Source organism: Ptiloglossa arizonensis, chromosome 3, assembly GCF_051014685.1.
Source record: "Ptiloglossa arizonensis isolate GNS036 chromosome 3, iyPtiAriz1_principal, whole genome shotgun sequence".
NCBI classification, from domain to species: Eukaryota; Metazoa; Arthropoda; class Insecta; order Hymenoptera; family Colletidae; genus Ptiloglossa; species Ptiloglossa arizonensis.
In genome coordinates, this window is record NC_135050.1 from 961,850 (window position 1) to 981,223 (window position 19,374).

At 45.3% G+C, this 19,374-nt stretch overlaps 1 protein-coding gene across 1 annotated transcript; it reads left to right on the forward strand.

The window, feature by feature from the left end:
• Positions 1 to 461: 461 nt before the first annotated feature.
• Positions 462 to 19,158, forward strand: LOC143144059 (insulin-like growth factor 2 mRNA-binding protein 1). Its single transcript, XM_076306064.1, has 2 exons — positions 462 to 636; positions 19,091 to 19,158. The coding sequence occupies exons 1-2, from the start codon at positions 462 to 464 to the stop codon at positions 19,156 to 19,158; spliced, it is 243 nt and encodes an 80-aa protein (XP_076162179.1).
• The last annotated feature ends 216 nt before the right edge of the window (positions 19,159 to 19,374 follow it).

Consider the following 19,374-nt stretch of genomic DNA (forward strand, 5'->3'; position numbering starts at 1 on the left):
CAATAACCAGATAAAAAGCAATAGAGGAGACCCCGACGAAAGCACGCTCTCTCGTGTCCGTTTCCTCTTGCGTGATAGCAGGAACACCAACGTCGTCGTCGTTGTCGTCTGCGCCGCGGTACGTGTTTTTCGCCCTGCACGAAGGACAGTTACGATCCTCGACGTGTCGAAGCGTGCGGTGTGTCGTCGTCGTTGTCGTATTCGTCGAATTCGTCCTACGGTTTCTGTCGGTGAATTCTACGCCCCCTTCCCCCCTTGCCCACACGGGATCTCGTGGTGTGAAATATTCGGTCGTCTTCCGTTTTCGCGTCGTGATCATCGTCCTCGTTGGCGTGTGAACGGCATTGCCAGCGATCGTTCGGTCAGCCGCGTGCCACTGAGTTGCAAATATTTCAAACCACGTGACCGAGACGTATCTCGGAAAAGCTGCCACCATAGCGTCCAAGAGCGAGCCAACCAGCATGTCGAAGCTCTACGTGGGCAATCTGCCGTCGGATTGTAACGAGAGTGCCCTCAGGCAACTCTTCCAGGATCACAATTTGTCGTGTACGACGATTCTGGTCAAACGAGGAGGCTACGCGTTCGTCGACTGCACCGATCAATCCGTGGCAGATCGCGCGATAGACAAACTTAACGGTGAGTTGAAAATCAACGAACGAGATAATGCTGGATAGATCGGTTCGCTATTTGTACGAATCTCCTATCGGTTGTTCCCAATACGCCGATACGAACGAATCGAACAACGCTGCTTTTATCACGCTGCTGTATATTGCTATGTTTTACTGCTGCTGCTATTCACAGGGACCTGCGCTCGGTTTCGATGACTGAACGACGGAGAACCATCGCAACGGGTGACACATGGATTTAGAAGGCTTGATCGTTTAGAATATAACAAATGCTTTTACCGCTTTACGCAATTCGCGCGCACGGTAGACACTTGTACATAACGAGCCTCGTCTACACGCGCGTACGGATTGCCAATGCTTTTAGATGCTTTTTTTCACTAGCTTGTAAGACGTTTCGAGTAGAAATATACACATTTGCACGTTTGTACATATACGCTTTACACCATTTCTTGTACATAATTACATTAATTTCCCCTGCTACGGTCGAACATATCCTGTGTATAAACAATCCTGTCCAACTTATGCAATTATTTATTACAATCGCGCCATTATATATTACTACTACTACTACTATTACTACCACTACTACTACTACTACTACTACTATTATTATTATTATTATTATTATTATTATTATTATTATTATTATTATTATGTATTTTTTTACCAATAACCTAACATGGGCGATTGACAAGATCGTGCTGTCATTCGGACAATCGATTGTCAATTGTATTCCGCGATGAAAAGACGATCGTATCGTATCGTATCGTACCGTACCATAACGTTGATTGTCCGATTTTCATGGTGGATTCAATCGCATCGAGCATCGAGAGCGGATTGTCGATACACTGTGCGGCCAGAAAATTTCTCGTACGAAGTATCGGTTCGTAAACCATTGTACTTTGAAAGAACCACTGCGTATTGTCTGTGCGTCTGAGAGCCCCTGCGCTCGACCTCAAAAAATACTTCCGCCGAAATAGCATCTTTCAAATTTCATTCATTACTCTCCGCGTAACGATCACGGTAAGCGAACTTTTTCGTAGATTCGTTTGCATCGTCGTAACTGAACGATGGCATATATTCTCGTTCGATCGCGACAACGTGTTTCCATTGAAACAAACGTTGCTGTTCGAATTCGCCTTAGCTCGACGCGAGCGGTCGGCTCTACGAATGCTCGTGTCGTGTGGAAAACTTATCCACGTGGTGAGAGAGGCGCACGCATCGGCAAGATGGCGATGCCTGTTATACCGGCAAGGTCACGCGTGTGGGTTTCGCCTTTGAGATAAGTTTGATAATCGCTCACGTCGACCAACGTATTGTCGTCGATCGATATGATTACCGGGTTCGTGCCAGTCGGCAATAGTAATTCGAGTACAGAGAAAGGATAAAAAGAAAAGAAAAAGAAGTAGTCGCAACAGAATTGTGCTACCGATAACGATTAAACGATATCGATTAAAATTTAATCGTCTAACCGGTATAACGTTCAAACTTCTTTCCCGAAAACGGGTTACCGGCTTAAAACGCGTTAATTGAATTTCGTTCGACGAAACGAGCCGAGGAGAGGGCCCCTGTGATCAATTGGTTACCGGCGACTGCATTAGTCAAACGAAGTACCATTTTCTCTGGTAAACGACGATTCGTTTCGACGCGCGCAACGTGGAAAATTGTTCCGAAAATTCGCGACGGCCATTTTTCTCTCTCTTTTTTTGCTTCTCTCTCGTGGAACGTCACTCTCGTAAATCTTGACCCGCCGTACTCAATTTCGTCTTCGTCGACGAGAAATTAAATCGATACTTGACTACAGCCGACTCACGATCAACACGTTGGCGATTCTCCCGCCCAAAAAAACGTGGTCAAGGTCGCGTCCATATGCGTGACGTATGATTCCCTGTTGCCTCTCCGCGTCGAGGTTAAAATTTACATCGTGAAATACCGTCGACTTCATCTCAACGTGGCCGTCGAAATCGGTTAGTCATACTCGTCACATAGGACGGCCATGCTAATCAGGTAAATTCGGATCATAAATTCCGACGATGGCCCCGTAAGTGGTATATACGCGCGTTCGTTGCGGTTGAATTATTTTCCACGTGTTTGTACCAGTAATCGATATCGTCGATACGATCGATCTTTCGACGAGATAAACTAATAACTTGGTAAGTGCGAGGAGCACTCTTTAGAATTCTCGAGAACGTTTAAACCGTCTTGGCGCGGCTGGATAACAAGGCCATTTGTGAATGTAATTGCAAAGCGATTCGTTTCGTGTCGAACAAGCGACAAGACAAATGACTGTTAGGTTCGTGATAGTCCTTTACTTGCGAGGTGCCGATCAGTGTAACGCTCTAAATCGCGCGAAAACGAGACGCGTAACGTTTTGCTTTCGTTTCGACCAATTGGGAAATAATTACTTGAAATTTTGATCGTTCTTTTTCTTTTCGTATGATAAAAATCGAACGAAAAATTTTCGTATAAAAAATTACGCGTTACGAAATTGTTGGAATCCTTTTGTAAAGTTCCCGGGTGTAGAACGATCGGTTTGAAAATGTTACGTTCGCATAAAATGTAACAACGAACACCAAACCAAAAGAAGAGCGGTCGGTTTGCTTAGAAGCCGGGTTGCAAGAAAGAGGCGCGGTACGAATATTGGAGCGATTCATAGGGAATAGTTTCTCCCTCTATTTCGTTAGCAATACAGAAGGCTCAGTCGTTGCTCCTGCAGCAGGGGTACATATGTATGCGGGGCCGATCCTTGGATACAATGCCGTGCGCGGAGAACGTTACCGCTGAGTACAGAACTAGTTTGGTGGGTTGTGTTACGTTTTAGACCAACTTAACTAAGGCTAGTCGCGGTTAGACTACACGAGAGTACAAGAATCGGTATTAATTCACCGATGAATAATCAAGTATACGTCATTTAATGCTTCCATTTCGTGCGAATTATGGGCTCGTTGCTCAAATTAAAAAATTATCGTGTTTTTTTTTTTTTTTTTTTTTTTTTTAGGAAATTACAAAACTGGAACCGAATTTATTCAATTTGCACGATTGAAGGGTAGGCTCGGTATCGCGATATAATAATATTTATGTAACGTAGTAACTCGACTGGATCGCGGAGCAACCGTCTCGTAATTTTAGTCTATTCTCTTTTTTTTTTTTTTTCTAGACTTTTAAAACTGCGCGTTTATTCAATGCCGATCGGGACGGTTGAAGGAGAAGAGAATGTGTATATTTTTAATCGCAGTTTCGCAGTTGTCCACGGGTTGGCCAGCTTGATTTGTCGCGTGCCTGTTTCGGGACCACCTGCCCCCGAAAAAAGTTACCTGTTAACAGTGCACCGGTAACCGACAATACTGATGGAAGTTTACGATTCGGCTTCTCCTCGGGCATTCGCGAGCCTCGAGGTTGATAATAATATCGATTTAAATTAAAGAAAAATAATCCTATGTTTAACATACTCGATCTCGTTACGATAGCGAAAATTTCTCTAGATCGTGTCACACGTTATTACTACTGTTATCAGTTTTCAAATCTCATCTTATCGATCTACTACACGCCGTACCTAAGAATACGTATACGTATAGAGAACACGCGTTTCATTTTAATCGAAACGGTTGAAATTTACTACGATGTTACACCGGTTCTCGATGTTCTTTCGTGTGTATTAATTGTAACTGTCGATCGTTTAATTTGTTTCCCGACTTTTATTTCTCGGTACCGCTCGTTCGACGTATGCAATAAATTTCGTATCAGAAAATTATCAATCGGTATCTGCCCCTACCAACGACCGCCAAGTCCAAAACTTTATCGCGTCTCTTAGAGAGGATAAAATAGAACGAGGTTCTACTTGTTGCTCGAAACTACGATATAACTACGTATCTCGACTCTGCTCTTTAAAAGTTTCCCGCTTCGATATTCTACAAGGAATTTCGAACAAGATACGGCTCACGTTTACGTTCTCCGATCGAGTATATTTTACAGTCGCGAGCTCTTTCGAGGATTGCGTAAAAAATTACAAAGATTTCCAACGTCCTTTTCGTTTCGGATGGATCTGTTTTGTATAAAGCGAAATTCGGTTGGCCGGTCGTTCAAGTTGAGAGCAACGGTGAAAAGAACTCGGTTCAACGCCGACACAAATGTACAGTTTAAGCGTAAAAAGTGCTTGCGCGCCTGCAAGAAGGAAGGAAGTGCTATCTTTAGAGCAGCGAAAAGAGAGTGCGTGGTGTCTCTTTTCCCGTCTTCTTTTTCGTCTAGCCATCCGCTTTCATTAACCGATCCGAATATACGATCTTGGGACAAGGAACGAACCGACTATCGCGAGATACGAATGCACCGTTAAATAAATTGAACGCGATACTTTTTCAATGAAATTCGAACAACCAACGACTTATCGCAGAGTTCGAACAATCCCTTCGATGCATCATCTTGATGCAAAACCGAATCGAATTCGTACGAATTGCGTTATAAAAATTCATTTATCGAGAAAATTTGATTCCACGTCCGAAGATTTTTGTATATTTCTAACAAGTTCGACTCGTTCGAATCGCGAATCGTCGTTTCGTAACTGATCGCAAAAGTACGAGGACGAAACGACGTTTGTACAAGAAATTATCCAAAGAACTCTATTTCGAGTGCGTCTATATTCTTCGTGGGCAATTCTCTATATCCTCGTTGGCCTCCCACGCGGTGGGCATTTTTCTCCGTCTAATGTACATTGTCTTCGTCTTTTGTAGCCTCTGTTCGCGTCGAGGAACCTTTGAAGCCACGTGTTTGTTTTAGATACCCGGCCGTTGACTCGCGTGTAAATAATAACGTTACCGCTGCTAGATTTCGATCGAGCGAGACTGCTTCGCGTTTCACGGTATCGCAACGCTTCCCTATCCGCTCGCGCTGGCTATCTCTCGTTCGAAGCAACGCGATGAACACTTTCCTTGTCGTAACTTTTCCAATGGAAAACTAGATGCTCTGCCCTCTTTATCGTTCCCCATCGTTATCGGACACCGGGTTTTTCTATGCGATGTCGGTCCTCGAGTCCTGCTTACGTAACTCCTATTTGTAACGAGCGAGCGAAGACGCCTTACGTCGCGTGTTCGTCGCTCCACGGCAGTGGGACGATTGCAAGGGACCGCAATGGGACGCGTAACGATTTCGCCTGCAATCATTTTTACGACTGTCGTTGCAACGACGTTTGACGATTCGGTGCACTCCCGTGCTAAATATTCCTCGTAGAAGAAATCGTCGCGTCTATGCCGTTTAACCATTTCGATACGAGCGTGCATACGCGTTCAATGATCGATAGGCGTGCACGCTATGGACGCGGGTTCACGTTCATCGAATTGGGTACTACGAACCCTGTGAACGTGTTTACGTAAAGCAAAATAAAGTAAAGTAAAAGAAAGTCGAGTCGAGTCGAGTAAAATAAAAAAAAAGGTAAATTAAACGAAAAGAAAATCGAGTAATATAAAGTAAAGTAAAAGAAAGTAAAATACGCACGTTCACCGAATTGAACGCTACGAGAGCTGGACGTGTTTGATGAAGTAAAGTATCGAGCGTACAAGTGTGCCACGAGAGTAAAGTATTTCACGCGTACGCGACACACTGATCAAAACAGATCCCAAAAAACGGTAGCTGCGATCCATCCGATCGTAACATTATAGCAACCTGAAAAACCGATACCGTATCCGCGTCATCGACCGCGGTATCGTCTTTTAACGCAGTAAAGTGTTACCTTCGAGCGGATCGCGCGTAGCTATTGCTTTTCGTTGGTAGAGAGAATCGCTCTGCGCATTGCACCGTGGCGTTGCAATTCGCGAAGAACGACTCCGAGACAGAAATGTTTGCGATTCGACGCACGAAAAGCAGAATAAATCGTTACATCCTATCGGGGTCCCTGTTGCAACGAGACGCTACGTACGATTCGAACACGGTAATTTCTCGAAAAGTCGATATAGAAAACCGGGCGATCCTATCCCGTTAATTCTTATTGGCGCGTTAACGTTCGACGTTCGTCGCTAGACACGAGTCCGTTAATTAGAGAGCGGTTGATTTCGACGAATTCCATCGTTCCGCGACGAATCTCGCTGCGAAGCTTTTCGGGAAGCGCGTCAAGTTCGATAAATTATCAACAAAGCGATTTTCATTCACCGGTTCCCCTTGGGGCTCGCTCGAAATCTTTACGACGGGCAGTAAAAAAATGAAGAGAGAGAGAGAGAGAGAGAGACGAGGAACGTCCGCCAGTTGCGACGGCAACGAATCTGCTTGGGCCCACGTGCGCGTAATTGTCAGGTACGAAGAGAGAAACCCGAATCTTTCGACAGGTGTCAATGAACCGGACAACGACGTACCCATCGAAGGATAAGCGAGAAGGACAGAAGGAAAAGAAGATCGGTAGGCTGAAGAGAGAAGGAACAGGCACGAACAGCTAGTTCGCACCTGCCTCCGTCGTGTACTAAACGGGGCTCACGGTGATTTCGCATTTCGTCGACGCGATTTTACGAAACTGTTTTTTTTTTTTTTTTTTTTTCTTTTCCACGAATCGGGAGCAGTCCTTTCGCTGACAGCGTCGTGTGCGGCGAAGATGCACGGCACGCGCGCAACAGGGGCCCCGTGGACGTAAATGATTTATCGTACGATAAGTTGTATAATTTTGATACGTACGACCGTTCGTACGATAATCGTAAAGCGGGCGAGGGTTGTCGTACAACCTGTCACACGACGTTGTCGTTTGATCGTTGGGAACAACTCGATTTACGTATCCACTCGTAGCGAAACGAGACGTTGAGGTTCGTTTTCACGTGACGTGAAGTCGCGGGTTCTAACACGGTGGAGCGTTACGAGAACGCAAATATTTAAAACGTTCACGATGACAAATACAAGTGGCATTCGATGTCACGGTATCGAAGGTCGTTTATGTCACGCGAAACCAGACTTTTGGATATACAATCTCTGCGAAAGCTCGTCGGGTTCGTACTATTTGTAAAAGCTCGTTAGGTCCGTAGTCTTTGCCAAAGCTCGTTGGGTCTGTACTTTTTTTAAAATCTCGTCAGATTTCTGGTCTCCTTCTAGTCGACTGCAAAAGCTCGTTAAGTGTACGGTATCCGTAAAACCTCGTCGAGTCCATAGTCTTTGCAAGAGCTCGTTAGTTCCGTACCCTCTGTAAAAGCTCATTAGGTCTGTACGTTTTTTAAAAGCTCGTCAGGTTTGTAGTCTCTGCAAAAGTTCATTAGGTTTGTAATCTGCAAATGTCCGTTAGGTCTGTACTTTCTTTAAGAGCTCGCGAGGTCGGTGCTCCCTGCAAAAGTTCTTCGATGGAATATAAAATGTAAAAAAGAATAGGATATCTCTCAACGCGCATCAATGGTCCAGAGACGTAGAAACCTAATTGTAGGTGTACCGTCCATAGTTCCTGGTACTCTTTCGTTTCGATTTGGCCCGAGCGATAAGATATAGATTTCGTTAAACGGTCCGGGCTGAAAACCTCAGGAATTCGATCGTTCGTACGAATTCGATCGTAAAGAAACCTTCGATGGTACGCGTACGCGGCAGAGCCACTAACGGGGAGCATCGAAACGAAACAAGGAGAAGGGCGCGGCAACTCATCGTAGAAAAATTGCATCGGCATGGCGCCATTAATCTCCGAACGAGCAGATATTATTTTAATTCTCAAACCTCGGACCGAGACTCTTCCGAGAAACGCCGTCCTTTGTCCCGGTCGGCTCCCCGAAAGAAAAGTGACCGAGTGATTTAATCTACGAACGGAGCCCTGGTCTCTTTCTGCTGTTCGCTGGTTTCCTGCGCCTCTTCTTTCCATTGGCGCGTTTCTTTTTTGTCCATCGAAACTGTGGCCGAAATAAACGACCCGCGCCATAGAAGCGTTGCTCGAGAAAAATCGAGACAATGTTAGGCTCGTACCCATCGACCGAACTGTTCAGTCGCGTGCTATTTCTTCGAGTCGCGGAGCATTCGATCTATTCTTTCCAATGGTGCATTTCTTTTTCGTCCGTCGAAACCGTGATCGAATTAAACGACTCGAGTTACAAAAGCGTTGCAACGAGAAGAACGAAGACAGTGTTGGGTCCGTATTGTACCGAACCGTTCAGTCCCTCCGTAAGAAGGGTTCGACCAGTAGGCGCGATCTCGTATAATTCCGTATTCTTTCTCGCGACTTGTCGTTCGACGACATCGGTAGTCCGAGCTTAGGTTCGTCACGAACGCGCGCAATGCCCGCTTAAAATTGAATTCGATTCTATCTTGCAACAACCGTCCCTCGATGCATCCAACCGCCTCGCGCATCGAGCGAAAAACGAACGTTTCGACCGTAGATCGAAATTGATATTAGTCGCGTATACGAGATACACCTTGTATACGTCTGAAAGAGAATCGATCCATGAGGAGAAAGAAGAATTTGCGTAATCGATCGCGCGCGTAGAATAGAAAAATCGTAACATTTTCGGGAAACGTGGCGTGCAATTGAAAGTAAAATTGATCGCGAAAGCGGTCGAAACCAGTCGTTTCGACTGGTTGGCAAATCTAGCGTTAATTACGTCTCTGATCTTTCGAACCTTGCGCGCTACTTACAGACGCCGGATAACGCCACGAACAGAATCGATGCTCCGATCGTCGTTGCCCGATGCGACGTGTGTATAACACAGACCGTTGCCGATGAGGCAGATAACGCGGAGCAACATGCACGTCCTCGAAAAATCGACTTACTACGTTCAGATAGAGGCGTCCGAAGATACGGGCCGCGAGCGTGTGTGCGTTTCTTTCATCTTACACTGGGGATCCGTGAAATACCCAGCCACTTTGTACAAACGTGAAACTCTGAACTTTGCCCGGTGTTCGATAAAAGGCGTTATCGAGTCTAGCGCATTTCACCGAGTAATCCTACATCGATGTACGCGAACGAACAACGTCTCGCATCGTTCGGGAACGAAGAACTCTAGGGACCTTCGTACGTGTACGAATAACCAATAAACTAACCGCGTAAATCGCGCGATACCGTATTAAATCGTTCGGTCGATTTAACGTTGCCGATTAGCGAACCGATTAGTGAAATTTATACTCTCTCCTCGAACGAACAAACGACACGAGCTTCGAGATCGCGATCAAACGTTGTCGTATCTTCGCTCGCTTATTTTTCTCTCTCCTCCCGTACGACGCGTTTCGATATTCTCGTTTTCATTCGGGTCGAAAAATCGAATTCGAGAACCCGGTCGGTCGGTCAACCGCGATGTTTCTCGTTCCGATAAGATACCGCGGGATCGGCAGAGTGCATCAAACTGCGGCGTAACAATTGAACGACGACTTTCCTCGACCTCGACACGGCAGGCAGGAACTGCCCGGCACACTCTTTTGTTTCATTTGCGAGTGCGTACATATATATGCACGCCCAGGAAGGGACTTTCGCGATTCATTTATTATGCATTGCCCCGCGGAGTAAAATTGCATTGCGCGCGGCTTAATCAAGATTTACGAGCCAATTGTTTCTTCCCGACGCAGCCGACTGGCGAGACGAAAGCTGATTGATACGCCGCGATAGATAACGTGGCAAAAGTTCTTCTTTTCTTCTTTTTCTTTTTTTTTTTTACATTTTGCCCGCGAATTGCTATCGCCGCGACGCGAAAGAAAGATATAGAAACCGCGCGGTGGTGGTGACCAGTGATGGCCACGCACGCGTTTTCGTTTCTGGATAATCGGTGGTGGCCGAATTGGCGCCGAAATTTATCGGCTCGACACGAGTTCCGCTGGAATTATCCCCGTTAGCCGTCGAACGTCACGAACAAAACCGATCGCCTGTCTGTCTGTCTGTCTGTCTGTCTGTCCGTTCGTTTGTGTTCGATCATCCGTTTGTTTTCTGTAACAACTTCCAAGTGCGATGATAAAGGAAAAGGGAGCGAACGAACCGGGCCCTGCATCGTACGTTCGGACGTTCGAGAGTCGGTAAAGAATCGTATATATACCGATCGGAGATGGTACGGGAACTTGCGGGAAACGGTCGGCGATCGAGTTTCGGTTTCCCTCTGGTGGCGAGTGCGGGAGGTGCAGCCACAGTTCCGGAAAGTGCGTTCGTCGCGGAGGAAGAATATTTCGAGTCGGCGCGTACGCGACTCTCGGAGAAACAGCGCGGAGCAATGTTGTCGCGATTTCGATCGAGATCGATCGGAACCGACGTAGACGTGTTTCTTATACGGAAACTGCATCGAAGATGAGATTTTGCGTTTGGCGCGCTTTCTGTGCATTCTCTCAGTCAGGACCTATCTTAACGTGCGTGGGCCCATTCGCTTCATTCGGCAAACTAACCTACCCGTCTAAGTAATCCATTGTGCTTCTCGTGCTCTCTTTGTGTGGCCGCTCTCACGCTGAGAGCGCGGCGCAAGGGTGTGCGAGAAAGAGCGGGAAAGGAGAGAGTCGGCGCGAGAGAGACGAAGAGCCGGATCGAGGAGGACGAGAAAGAGAGAGAGAGAGAGAGAGAGAGAGAGAAGTATGCCACAAGGCCAACCGAGTCCGAAGCAATTTTTGCTTTACTCTTTGCCCGGGCCGAAAACGAGCGTGGCTCCGACCGACTAACTGCTCCAATTTTATTTACCGGCGTGTCAAGCCCTATCGATATCTTTCGCGATATACCGTGGGCACGTGCGACACGGGATCCCTTACTATTTCTGAAATACATTTAACGCCTTGTTTATGACGCGCGATATTTATCTTCATTCGCTAAAAGGAACATCCATCGAGCTATTAGCGCGAGCGCGATATAAATTTCGCTCGTTCCTGGAAGGGAAAAGTTTCGACCGTTTCTTTCGCTGTTCCCGTTTCTCCGGAATTTTTCTTTTTTTTTCCCACCGATGGGAAATGGAGATTAATACGGGTCGGCGTACATCGCGCTTAATTACGCTCCATTAGAAAGGGATACGTTACGCGTTCAATTAACCAACGTTCGTCTGTATCTTCATCAACGGGACCTAATATTTACGCGACGAAGAACATGTGCCCGGCCGTTCAAATTTTTACGAGATGTTTCACCGCCGTGCGCGTTCGTTACCGAGATCTTGGTTCACGCGGGAAGACTTACCGATGTTGCGCGATATCAGAGAGTGCACTCTCGAACGAGTTCCGCTTTTCTTACCGAACGTTTCGTACAGTCTCGAACAAGCTCTACTTTTATTATCGAGTTTTTCGTATCGTCTTGAACAAGCTCTGCCTCCATCGTCGAATAGTTTTACGTTTAGACGCGATCGTACGATCCATACCACGAGTCAAAACACGACCCCCGAGTCGAAACGTCCGTGCTAAAATTAGTTCGTTTAAGACCGATAATTAATCGTTACCGCGATAGTGTGTTTCGCAACCACGGAAAGACGCATTACCTTGAATCACGCGATACTCTCAAATAATTTTTCTACGGAATAGGTAATATTCGTGCCCGCTTCGAAGCGTAACTCCATTTACTCGCCCTCGAAATGCTTCCTCGAAAGAGGTAATAAAATAATTGCAACGTTCGTCAGGGAAGCACGCGATTCTTTACCGGAAGCTCGTAGCGGTGCATCATCGAACGACAAACATTGTTCCCCGGACAAATTGTAGCCCGGAAAAAACGTCCAGGGAATTTCGGCGAACGTTCGATAATTAGAGGACCGAGATTTTGCGATCGAACGTCGACGATTCGTTGGAAACCGTAATCGCCAAATTGCCTGTTGGTTTCGGGCAATTTTGACCCGTGACTCACGATGCAAAGGATTTCCGTGGGACTAAACTAGCGAGTTGTAACTCAATAGTAATTTATGTACCTAGCCGTGCCAACCGCCGTGTCCAAGGCATCGGTATTCAGCATCGGCCTGGAATGCGCAACAGGAACCTGTTCTCATTCCCATTCCCATTCCCGCTCAGCGCTACCCAAATATTTTATTACTTCCCCGTGGAGCCGGTGTTCTCTCTCTCTCTCTCTCTCTCTCTCTCTCTCTCTCTCTCTCTTTTCCTCTCCCCCCCTTTATCTCTACCTCCTTTCCTCTTTTACCAGCGTAAGAAACTCTTCGGTGTTATGTCATCCTGTACAGCGTGTCTTATCGTTGTAACAACATCTCCGATGTTACGGTTGCACGTCGAGGTCTCGCGAACGCGCCAACTAATTCACGGCCACGAGATTGCACGATTTGCGCGGGAAAACGAAATTTTCGATGGAGAGTTACGCGCGTCCGGGGTTATTCGTTGGAACAATAATAATATCGCCGCGTACGCGAACGCAGCGACACCTTCCCCCTCCCCCCGTTCCCGGGTACTTAGGTTTGTGTATCGAAGAACCGTCCGCGAGCGTATCAAGCGACGAGATAGGGAAACCGCTGCATCGGCAAGGCAGATACAAAGCTTGCGTTACCTACGCCGGTGGTGGTGTCGGGTATCGTAATGAACGCGTTCTATTAATAAACCCGTCGCGTTATAAATAAACGTCGATAGCCGATAGCTCGTACGCGATAACTCCCCTCGTAATCCTTCCCGTGGATCGCGGTAACTTTTCATCCCCCTCCAGCCCTCATTTTTTCTTTTTTTTTTTCTTTTCTTTTTCTTTTTACGCGGTACCGAGCTCGAGGGATCGTCGTATCATCGGGACCACCGTGTCCGTGGAAATATGTTTTAATTCGAACGCGATCACTCGAGGACTCGAACCGTTCGTTCGGTTGTTCCTCCGTCGAGCAGAAATTGACGAGATTTAAGTTAGGAACCGGTAAAACGTAGCAAGAAAGAGGAACAAAGAAGAGAAGAAGAATGAAAAGGGAAGGTACGCGTAGGGCAAGAGAAAGAGGTTGAAGGAAGGAGAGAGAGAAAAAATGAATATATATTAGGTGGGTTGCGCGACGACCTCCGAATAGCTCTCCTAAGCTTGCTCTCGCTTGCTGGGCCTCACCTACCTGGCAGTTTTCGTTGTAGGCAAAAGGAGGGAAGATGGTGGGATGGGAGGAGGGAGGAGGTAGGAGCACTAAGGAGACCTTGAAGGTTTGCTAGCCGGGTGCCGGCTAGTACTGACCCACTATAAAGGCACTTGCCATCCTGCTCGTTCAGCAGGACAATCTAGTATTACCCTCTCCCTCGGGAGAGCCTGCTAACCTACTCTTCTCTTGCCCACATACACTGACTCGATCCAAAAACTCGCTTCTAGACCCCGGCTACGCTTAGCTCGAACAGCTTCTTTCTCTCTCTCTCTCTCTCTCTCTCTCTCTCTCTCTCTCTCTCTCTCTCTTTCTCTCTATCTCGCTCGTTCTCGTCCCTTTTCTCCGTTGCTCCATCCCTCTCGCGTTCTCTCTCGTTCCTTCTTTCACTTTGTCGTCCCTCGTGCTCGCTGGCTTCCCTATCTCGTTTCCACTCCCTCTTCTCTATTCCCTTCTCGCTGCCGTTCTAATACCACCACTGCTACACCCCTCGTATTTGCCGCTGTTTCGCTTCCTCTCGCTCGCTCTTTTCCTCTTCTTTTTTCTAGTTTGCTCTTTCTACTCCCTCGTGAACCAGTGTGTGCGTTGCTCGAACACACTGACGCGCGCAGCGCAATGTACGACCCCTGAAATCTGTGTACGATGGGTAAACCGTGCGTAGCTTCGCGCGCTTGCGCGTGCGCGAGTCGGTGCGCGTGAGCGCGGGCGCGCGTGTGTGCGCGTGTTCCTCTTATGCGTGAATTTCACCGGTGCTTAGAAAGAAGGAGAGGCTCGACGCGTATCGTGTGCAAGTATGCGTGTGTTTGTAGGGAGTACCACCTAGCATAGCAACTGCTGTTTCTGCATTTCTTAGCAGCGCGCCCCATGCGAGATGCCGGTATATTTTAGGCGTATAACGGGTGTCCTGTTTTCAACGGGGATCCAGAGCCTTTTCCGGTTGCTGTTTATCGATCGTGCTCGTCCGGTAACGCGTTTTTTTCTTCGCGTCCCGATCGACGTTTATCCGCTCGGTATTATTTTTCAATAAAATGTACAGAGTTCGGTTCGTACCGACGAATCGCTCCGATTCGTAATTCCATCGGGTTATTGACGCAGGATCGAAACGAAAACTGTATCGTTGGACGCGATAATGATGATCAACGAAGGGAAATAATTATTCCAAGTCGGTGATACCGATAGTAACTCGTGCAACGTTCTCTCGTTACAAAATCGACCGAGTATTTCGTACGAGTCCTACTATTTGGTAATATCGCAACTTTCTACGAATCTCGACGCGATTCGATTCGTCGTTGCTCGAGAGTTACGGTTGAAATGAAATTATTCGTCGCGAATACGGCGAGGCCCGAGCCTTCTAAATACCAGGCGCGTGAAATCGAGCGTAAAAGCACACATCGCGCGTAACGCGACACAAGAATCGAATTAAAACCTCGTCGAGTAGTACCTCCCCCCTTTCTCTTTCACACCTTGTTGCGAATTGGCTTTCGCATGAAACCTGTTGTACTCGGCCGAACACTCGTGCATAGAAACACTTACGAATATTACCGCTACAGGGAGATGGACCGTTCGAGGGGAGACTCGACACGGGACATACTATATACTTAAGTAGCCATTTAGGTGCTACTTCCTCCTTTTATTGCTTCGGGCTTCTCTTTCGCTTCTTTCGCTTTCAAGTGCTTACCGGGAGACATCGTACGGCGTCTTCTTCTTCCTCTCTTTCACTTTACGTTTTACACACGCATTTTTAATTCATTCGAATTTCCAAGCTAGTCCGCCCGGTAGGTTATATTATATACCCTCATTGTACAGAGCATTCTGCTGCATTTAATAGACTCCTCGCGAACAATTCCGCCACTCGCCACACGCCATTGTACTTCGCGGAGAGATCTACCCGGTTTTTCTTAAGCAGGCTTAGCTTGTTCAGGAAAAAAAAAGAAAGAAAAAGGGGAAAGGAAAAAAAATTGCGTATACCGTGTACGAAAACGCGAAGCGCCGAGATCGTTATCGATGTACGTCGACGATCAGCGAACATCGCAAACCCTGCGCAGGCCTATGTACTTCTATCGCAAACCGGCTGTAACTAATTCGCGCGAACAAGGAACCGCTTCGTCGGCGAGCGACTTTGATATAACTCGCGAATCCGAACGATTTTTCCCTCCTCGCGAATTCAAACGCGCAGCAAGTTATCGCGTTTTTACGAGCATCGAGCCACGTAAACGAAGAAACTGCTAATATCCTCCAAAGAACGCGTTAATTTATCAAATTGGTACACCCGGTCGAGCAGAGTTAACAAATTTGATCGAATATACACACTCGACGTTGCGTCTACCTCCTACGCGCTTATAGTTGCCAAAGTTTCGACCAACTCCTTGTAAGTACTATATCACCGGCTGTCGCGTCTCGCAACATCTTGCAACCATGTTCGCACGATTTCACGATGCATTTCTTCTCTATCGGTAATCGAGAATCTGACGCTCTCTTTAAACGACACGCGTAATAAACTTTCGACGTCGTTCTCTCGTAATAATAAAAACGTCTCGGTTCATCGTTTTCCAAGCGTAATTGAAGTTCGTTCAGTTTCGAAGGTTGAAAATTCGTTCCACACGCTGCTAGAATTTAGGTCTAGATACGCGCGACTTTTCGTTGCACGATCGTTTATTTGTCTTCGTTTTTTTTTTTTTGTTTTTCTTTTTTCAATTGGAAGGATAAAGAGAAACATACGCGCGATGAAAAGTCATTCATCGAATCTTAAAATCGAAAATTCCCGCGATATTTCCGTTACGTTTTCTTCTTTTCGCGAAACTGACGAAGGAGTTACACGCCTGTCAGGATTTTGTTTAGATTTTTTAACGCCGATCTCGATTCCCGTACAACGCGAATGATAAAATAAATATGTACAGTAAGGGAGAGCGTGGTCAGTGGTAACACAATTACGCAAAAGTTAGCGCATTTGTAAGAAAAATTACGTAGATATCCGAAAGAAGACATTCGTGTCGACGCAAACGAAAGGTTTCCTCGAATCTCTTGTCCCGAAACCGATCAAAGTTTCGAATTTATCTTTTCGTTCTAACGCGAGACGTTCCAACCGCCATGTGCGTGTTTGCAACACGTGCGCGCGCAATTAGGTGCGCGTCAAATCTGCGCACGTAACGGTTCAAAATTGAAAGCCACGAACGATAGTTTTGTTGACAATATTCGATCCCATAAACGAAATCGTTCGTTTCAACGAGCCGAGAAAAATGCGTTCTATAGGCTTCTTTTCGTTTTTGTTTTTTTTTTTTTTTTTCCCCAACACGTTCGGAGAGAAACTGGTTAGGGAAAATTAGACGAGTGTAACTGGTAGGAGACACCTGGCGCCTAGGAAAAGGAAATATTTGCACGCGTGTGCGCAGATACGCAGAGACCCTCGGACCGTGTCGAAAAACTCGCAAGCGCGAAACTATGACCGTGGATACGTTCACATAACCTCTTGATCCTGATTAGAATACGAGTAAGGTACGCGATAGCTCCGGATCACTGCAACGATTTTTGCACCGTTGGACGGTGTACACGTGCAAATCAAAACCCGGAAGCAACTGTCGAGTTCTTCTTCTCGAGTCGAAACCGGTGTACGGTGTATTTTTCCATGGGAAAATCTCCCATCGGTTCGCTCACGGCCAGGGTCAGAGTTCAAACAAACCGCGGCTTCAAACAGGTTGTCCGCGCTGACCCAATGAACTAATTTCTTTACCCTCTCGATGCTATGAGAACGTTCGAGCTACTGGTATAGTTGCATCGCGTCGGTATAATTGTTCGTTAATGTTAATTGCGTAACGGTCTGGCGCTTCGAAAGTGTAAAAGATATTGACCTTAAAGCGTTCTTCTATTCGTGTATAAATCAAGTCCCCGTATCTCCTCGGGTAGATGCACCGAAGCGGTGTATAGTAGCCATACGTATATTTATTATTAGCAATAACCGTTAATTAAGTAAAACATAATTTATAGTAGAGCAAAGTTATAGATATGTAGCAATAATGAGTAATATATATATATATATTACATTTTTATATATGTACATACATATATACAAACGTAAAATGTAATATGTATAATTCATTTTACCCTATCTCACGACACATCGTTCTCATTACTGCTACGTTTCTATCGCTTTGTTGCACTATAAATTGAGTATTACTTTATCAATAGTATTTAATATAGCGTAAACGTATTTTACGTGTTACGTTTGTATATATCTATGTACATATTTAAAGGATTATCTGCTTCGAGATATTTTGTGTAATTTTTTCAAAGTAAATATTTCGAAATATATAATTAATATCGATACAAGTTTTCAGGTATATAGCGTAAAATGACATTTGGTACACACTCATCTATCACATTTATGTAGATGCAAAATAAACATCTGTATAATTAAAAAAATAGCTCTACGGTATTCAAAACTTAACTTTTCTTGCTATTTTAAAATTATAATATAAACACTCTTTTAACGAATGTTAAAATCTTGTTTCTTGCTTCGAAACTTCAATTTGATCTTTCTTAAAGAAATGATGATCATCGGTCAGCATTCATAAACGTGTTGTCAATGAAAATATTTAATTGTAGTTTACAAGTGCGGTCGGGGGCGATTGTAACACTGGCAGTCGGGATCGGTTGCAACGTTGCAACTTTTACGCAAAAAAAGTAAAAGTTGAAGAAGAAGATACTAATATGCTTGTAACGATGGGTTGCAGAGCTTAAAACAAAATTTTTAACGAAGATCGGAAGAGAAAGAAAACTTTATCGACAAAAAATGAAGAGACAAATCCACGTACAGAATTTGCTTGCAACCTTGAATTTGTGCTACCGTTTCGTAAAGCTTTATCACGACGGATTCAACTAGAGATAGAAAGAACCTTTTGCTTCTAATTAATTACAATTTAGTTGAATAAATATCTCGATTTCTTAAAATTGAACTTGCGTTACTGTCGTCCCCCGTACAGTGTTATTCCGTAACATTTTCTCCGCTTGCCATTTTTTATCAATATCTTGGATATTACTTTGATATTATCCAATGTCAGATAATTAGGTAACACGTTTGTACAAGAATTTTTGTTATAAATGCAATAACTTTTGCGTAATCGTGTTCCAAAGTCAAAGTGTTACTACCGACACCGTTCTCTCCTATTGTACATATTTACTTAATCGTTGCACACATTTATTATTAACAATAACTATGAATAAAGTAAAACACAATTTATAGTAAAACAAAGCAATAGAACAACGACCCGATGGATATTTCGTATAACTTTCAAAGTAGGTCAACTACAAGGGAGTCTTATTGTACGCTTAAAGTCTTTGAATAAAAAATGTCCCGAGTGTATTGAAACTCCTGCTTTTAATTTCGCGATTCAAGGAAAACTTTAATTATAGAAAAAGAATGTACTGGGAAGGTGCGCCGGGTCGAGAAAGACCCAAGGAAAGCGCCAGTAGGAAATTCCCCGATCCAATTTCCACAACGCCGACTCTTCGGCTCGCATAGACGCTTTAAAATAATGTTCACCTTTGTTTCGGTTTCAGGATACACTTATCTCGGATCGTCGCTTGTCGTAGAGCCATCCGTGGCCAGTGGACCGAAGAAACGGTGAGTCCTCGATCCTTTGCTACTTTTTCGTTTCTTAAACGGAGTTTCGTTTTCCCGCTCGACAATTATAATTAATAGGTTGTTCGATAAGTTTTGTCGTTCGATAAGAAATTGAGCTATTAGGTTCGTCTTTTTATCCTTCTTGAAAACGATACTACCGTTCGATGAACGTGCGCGAAGTTTCGTGTAGATCCGTCGACTCGTTCGTACATTTACAGTG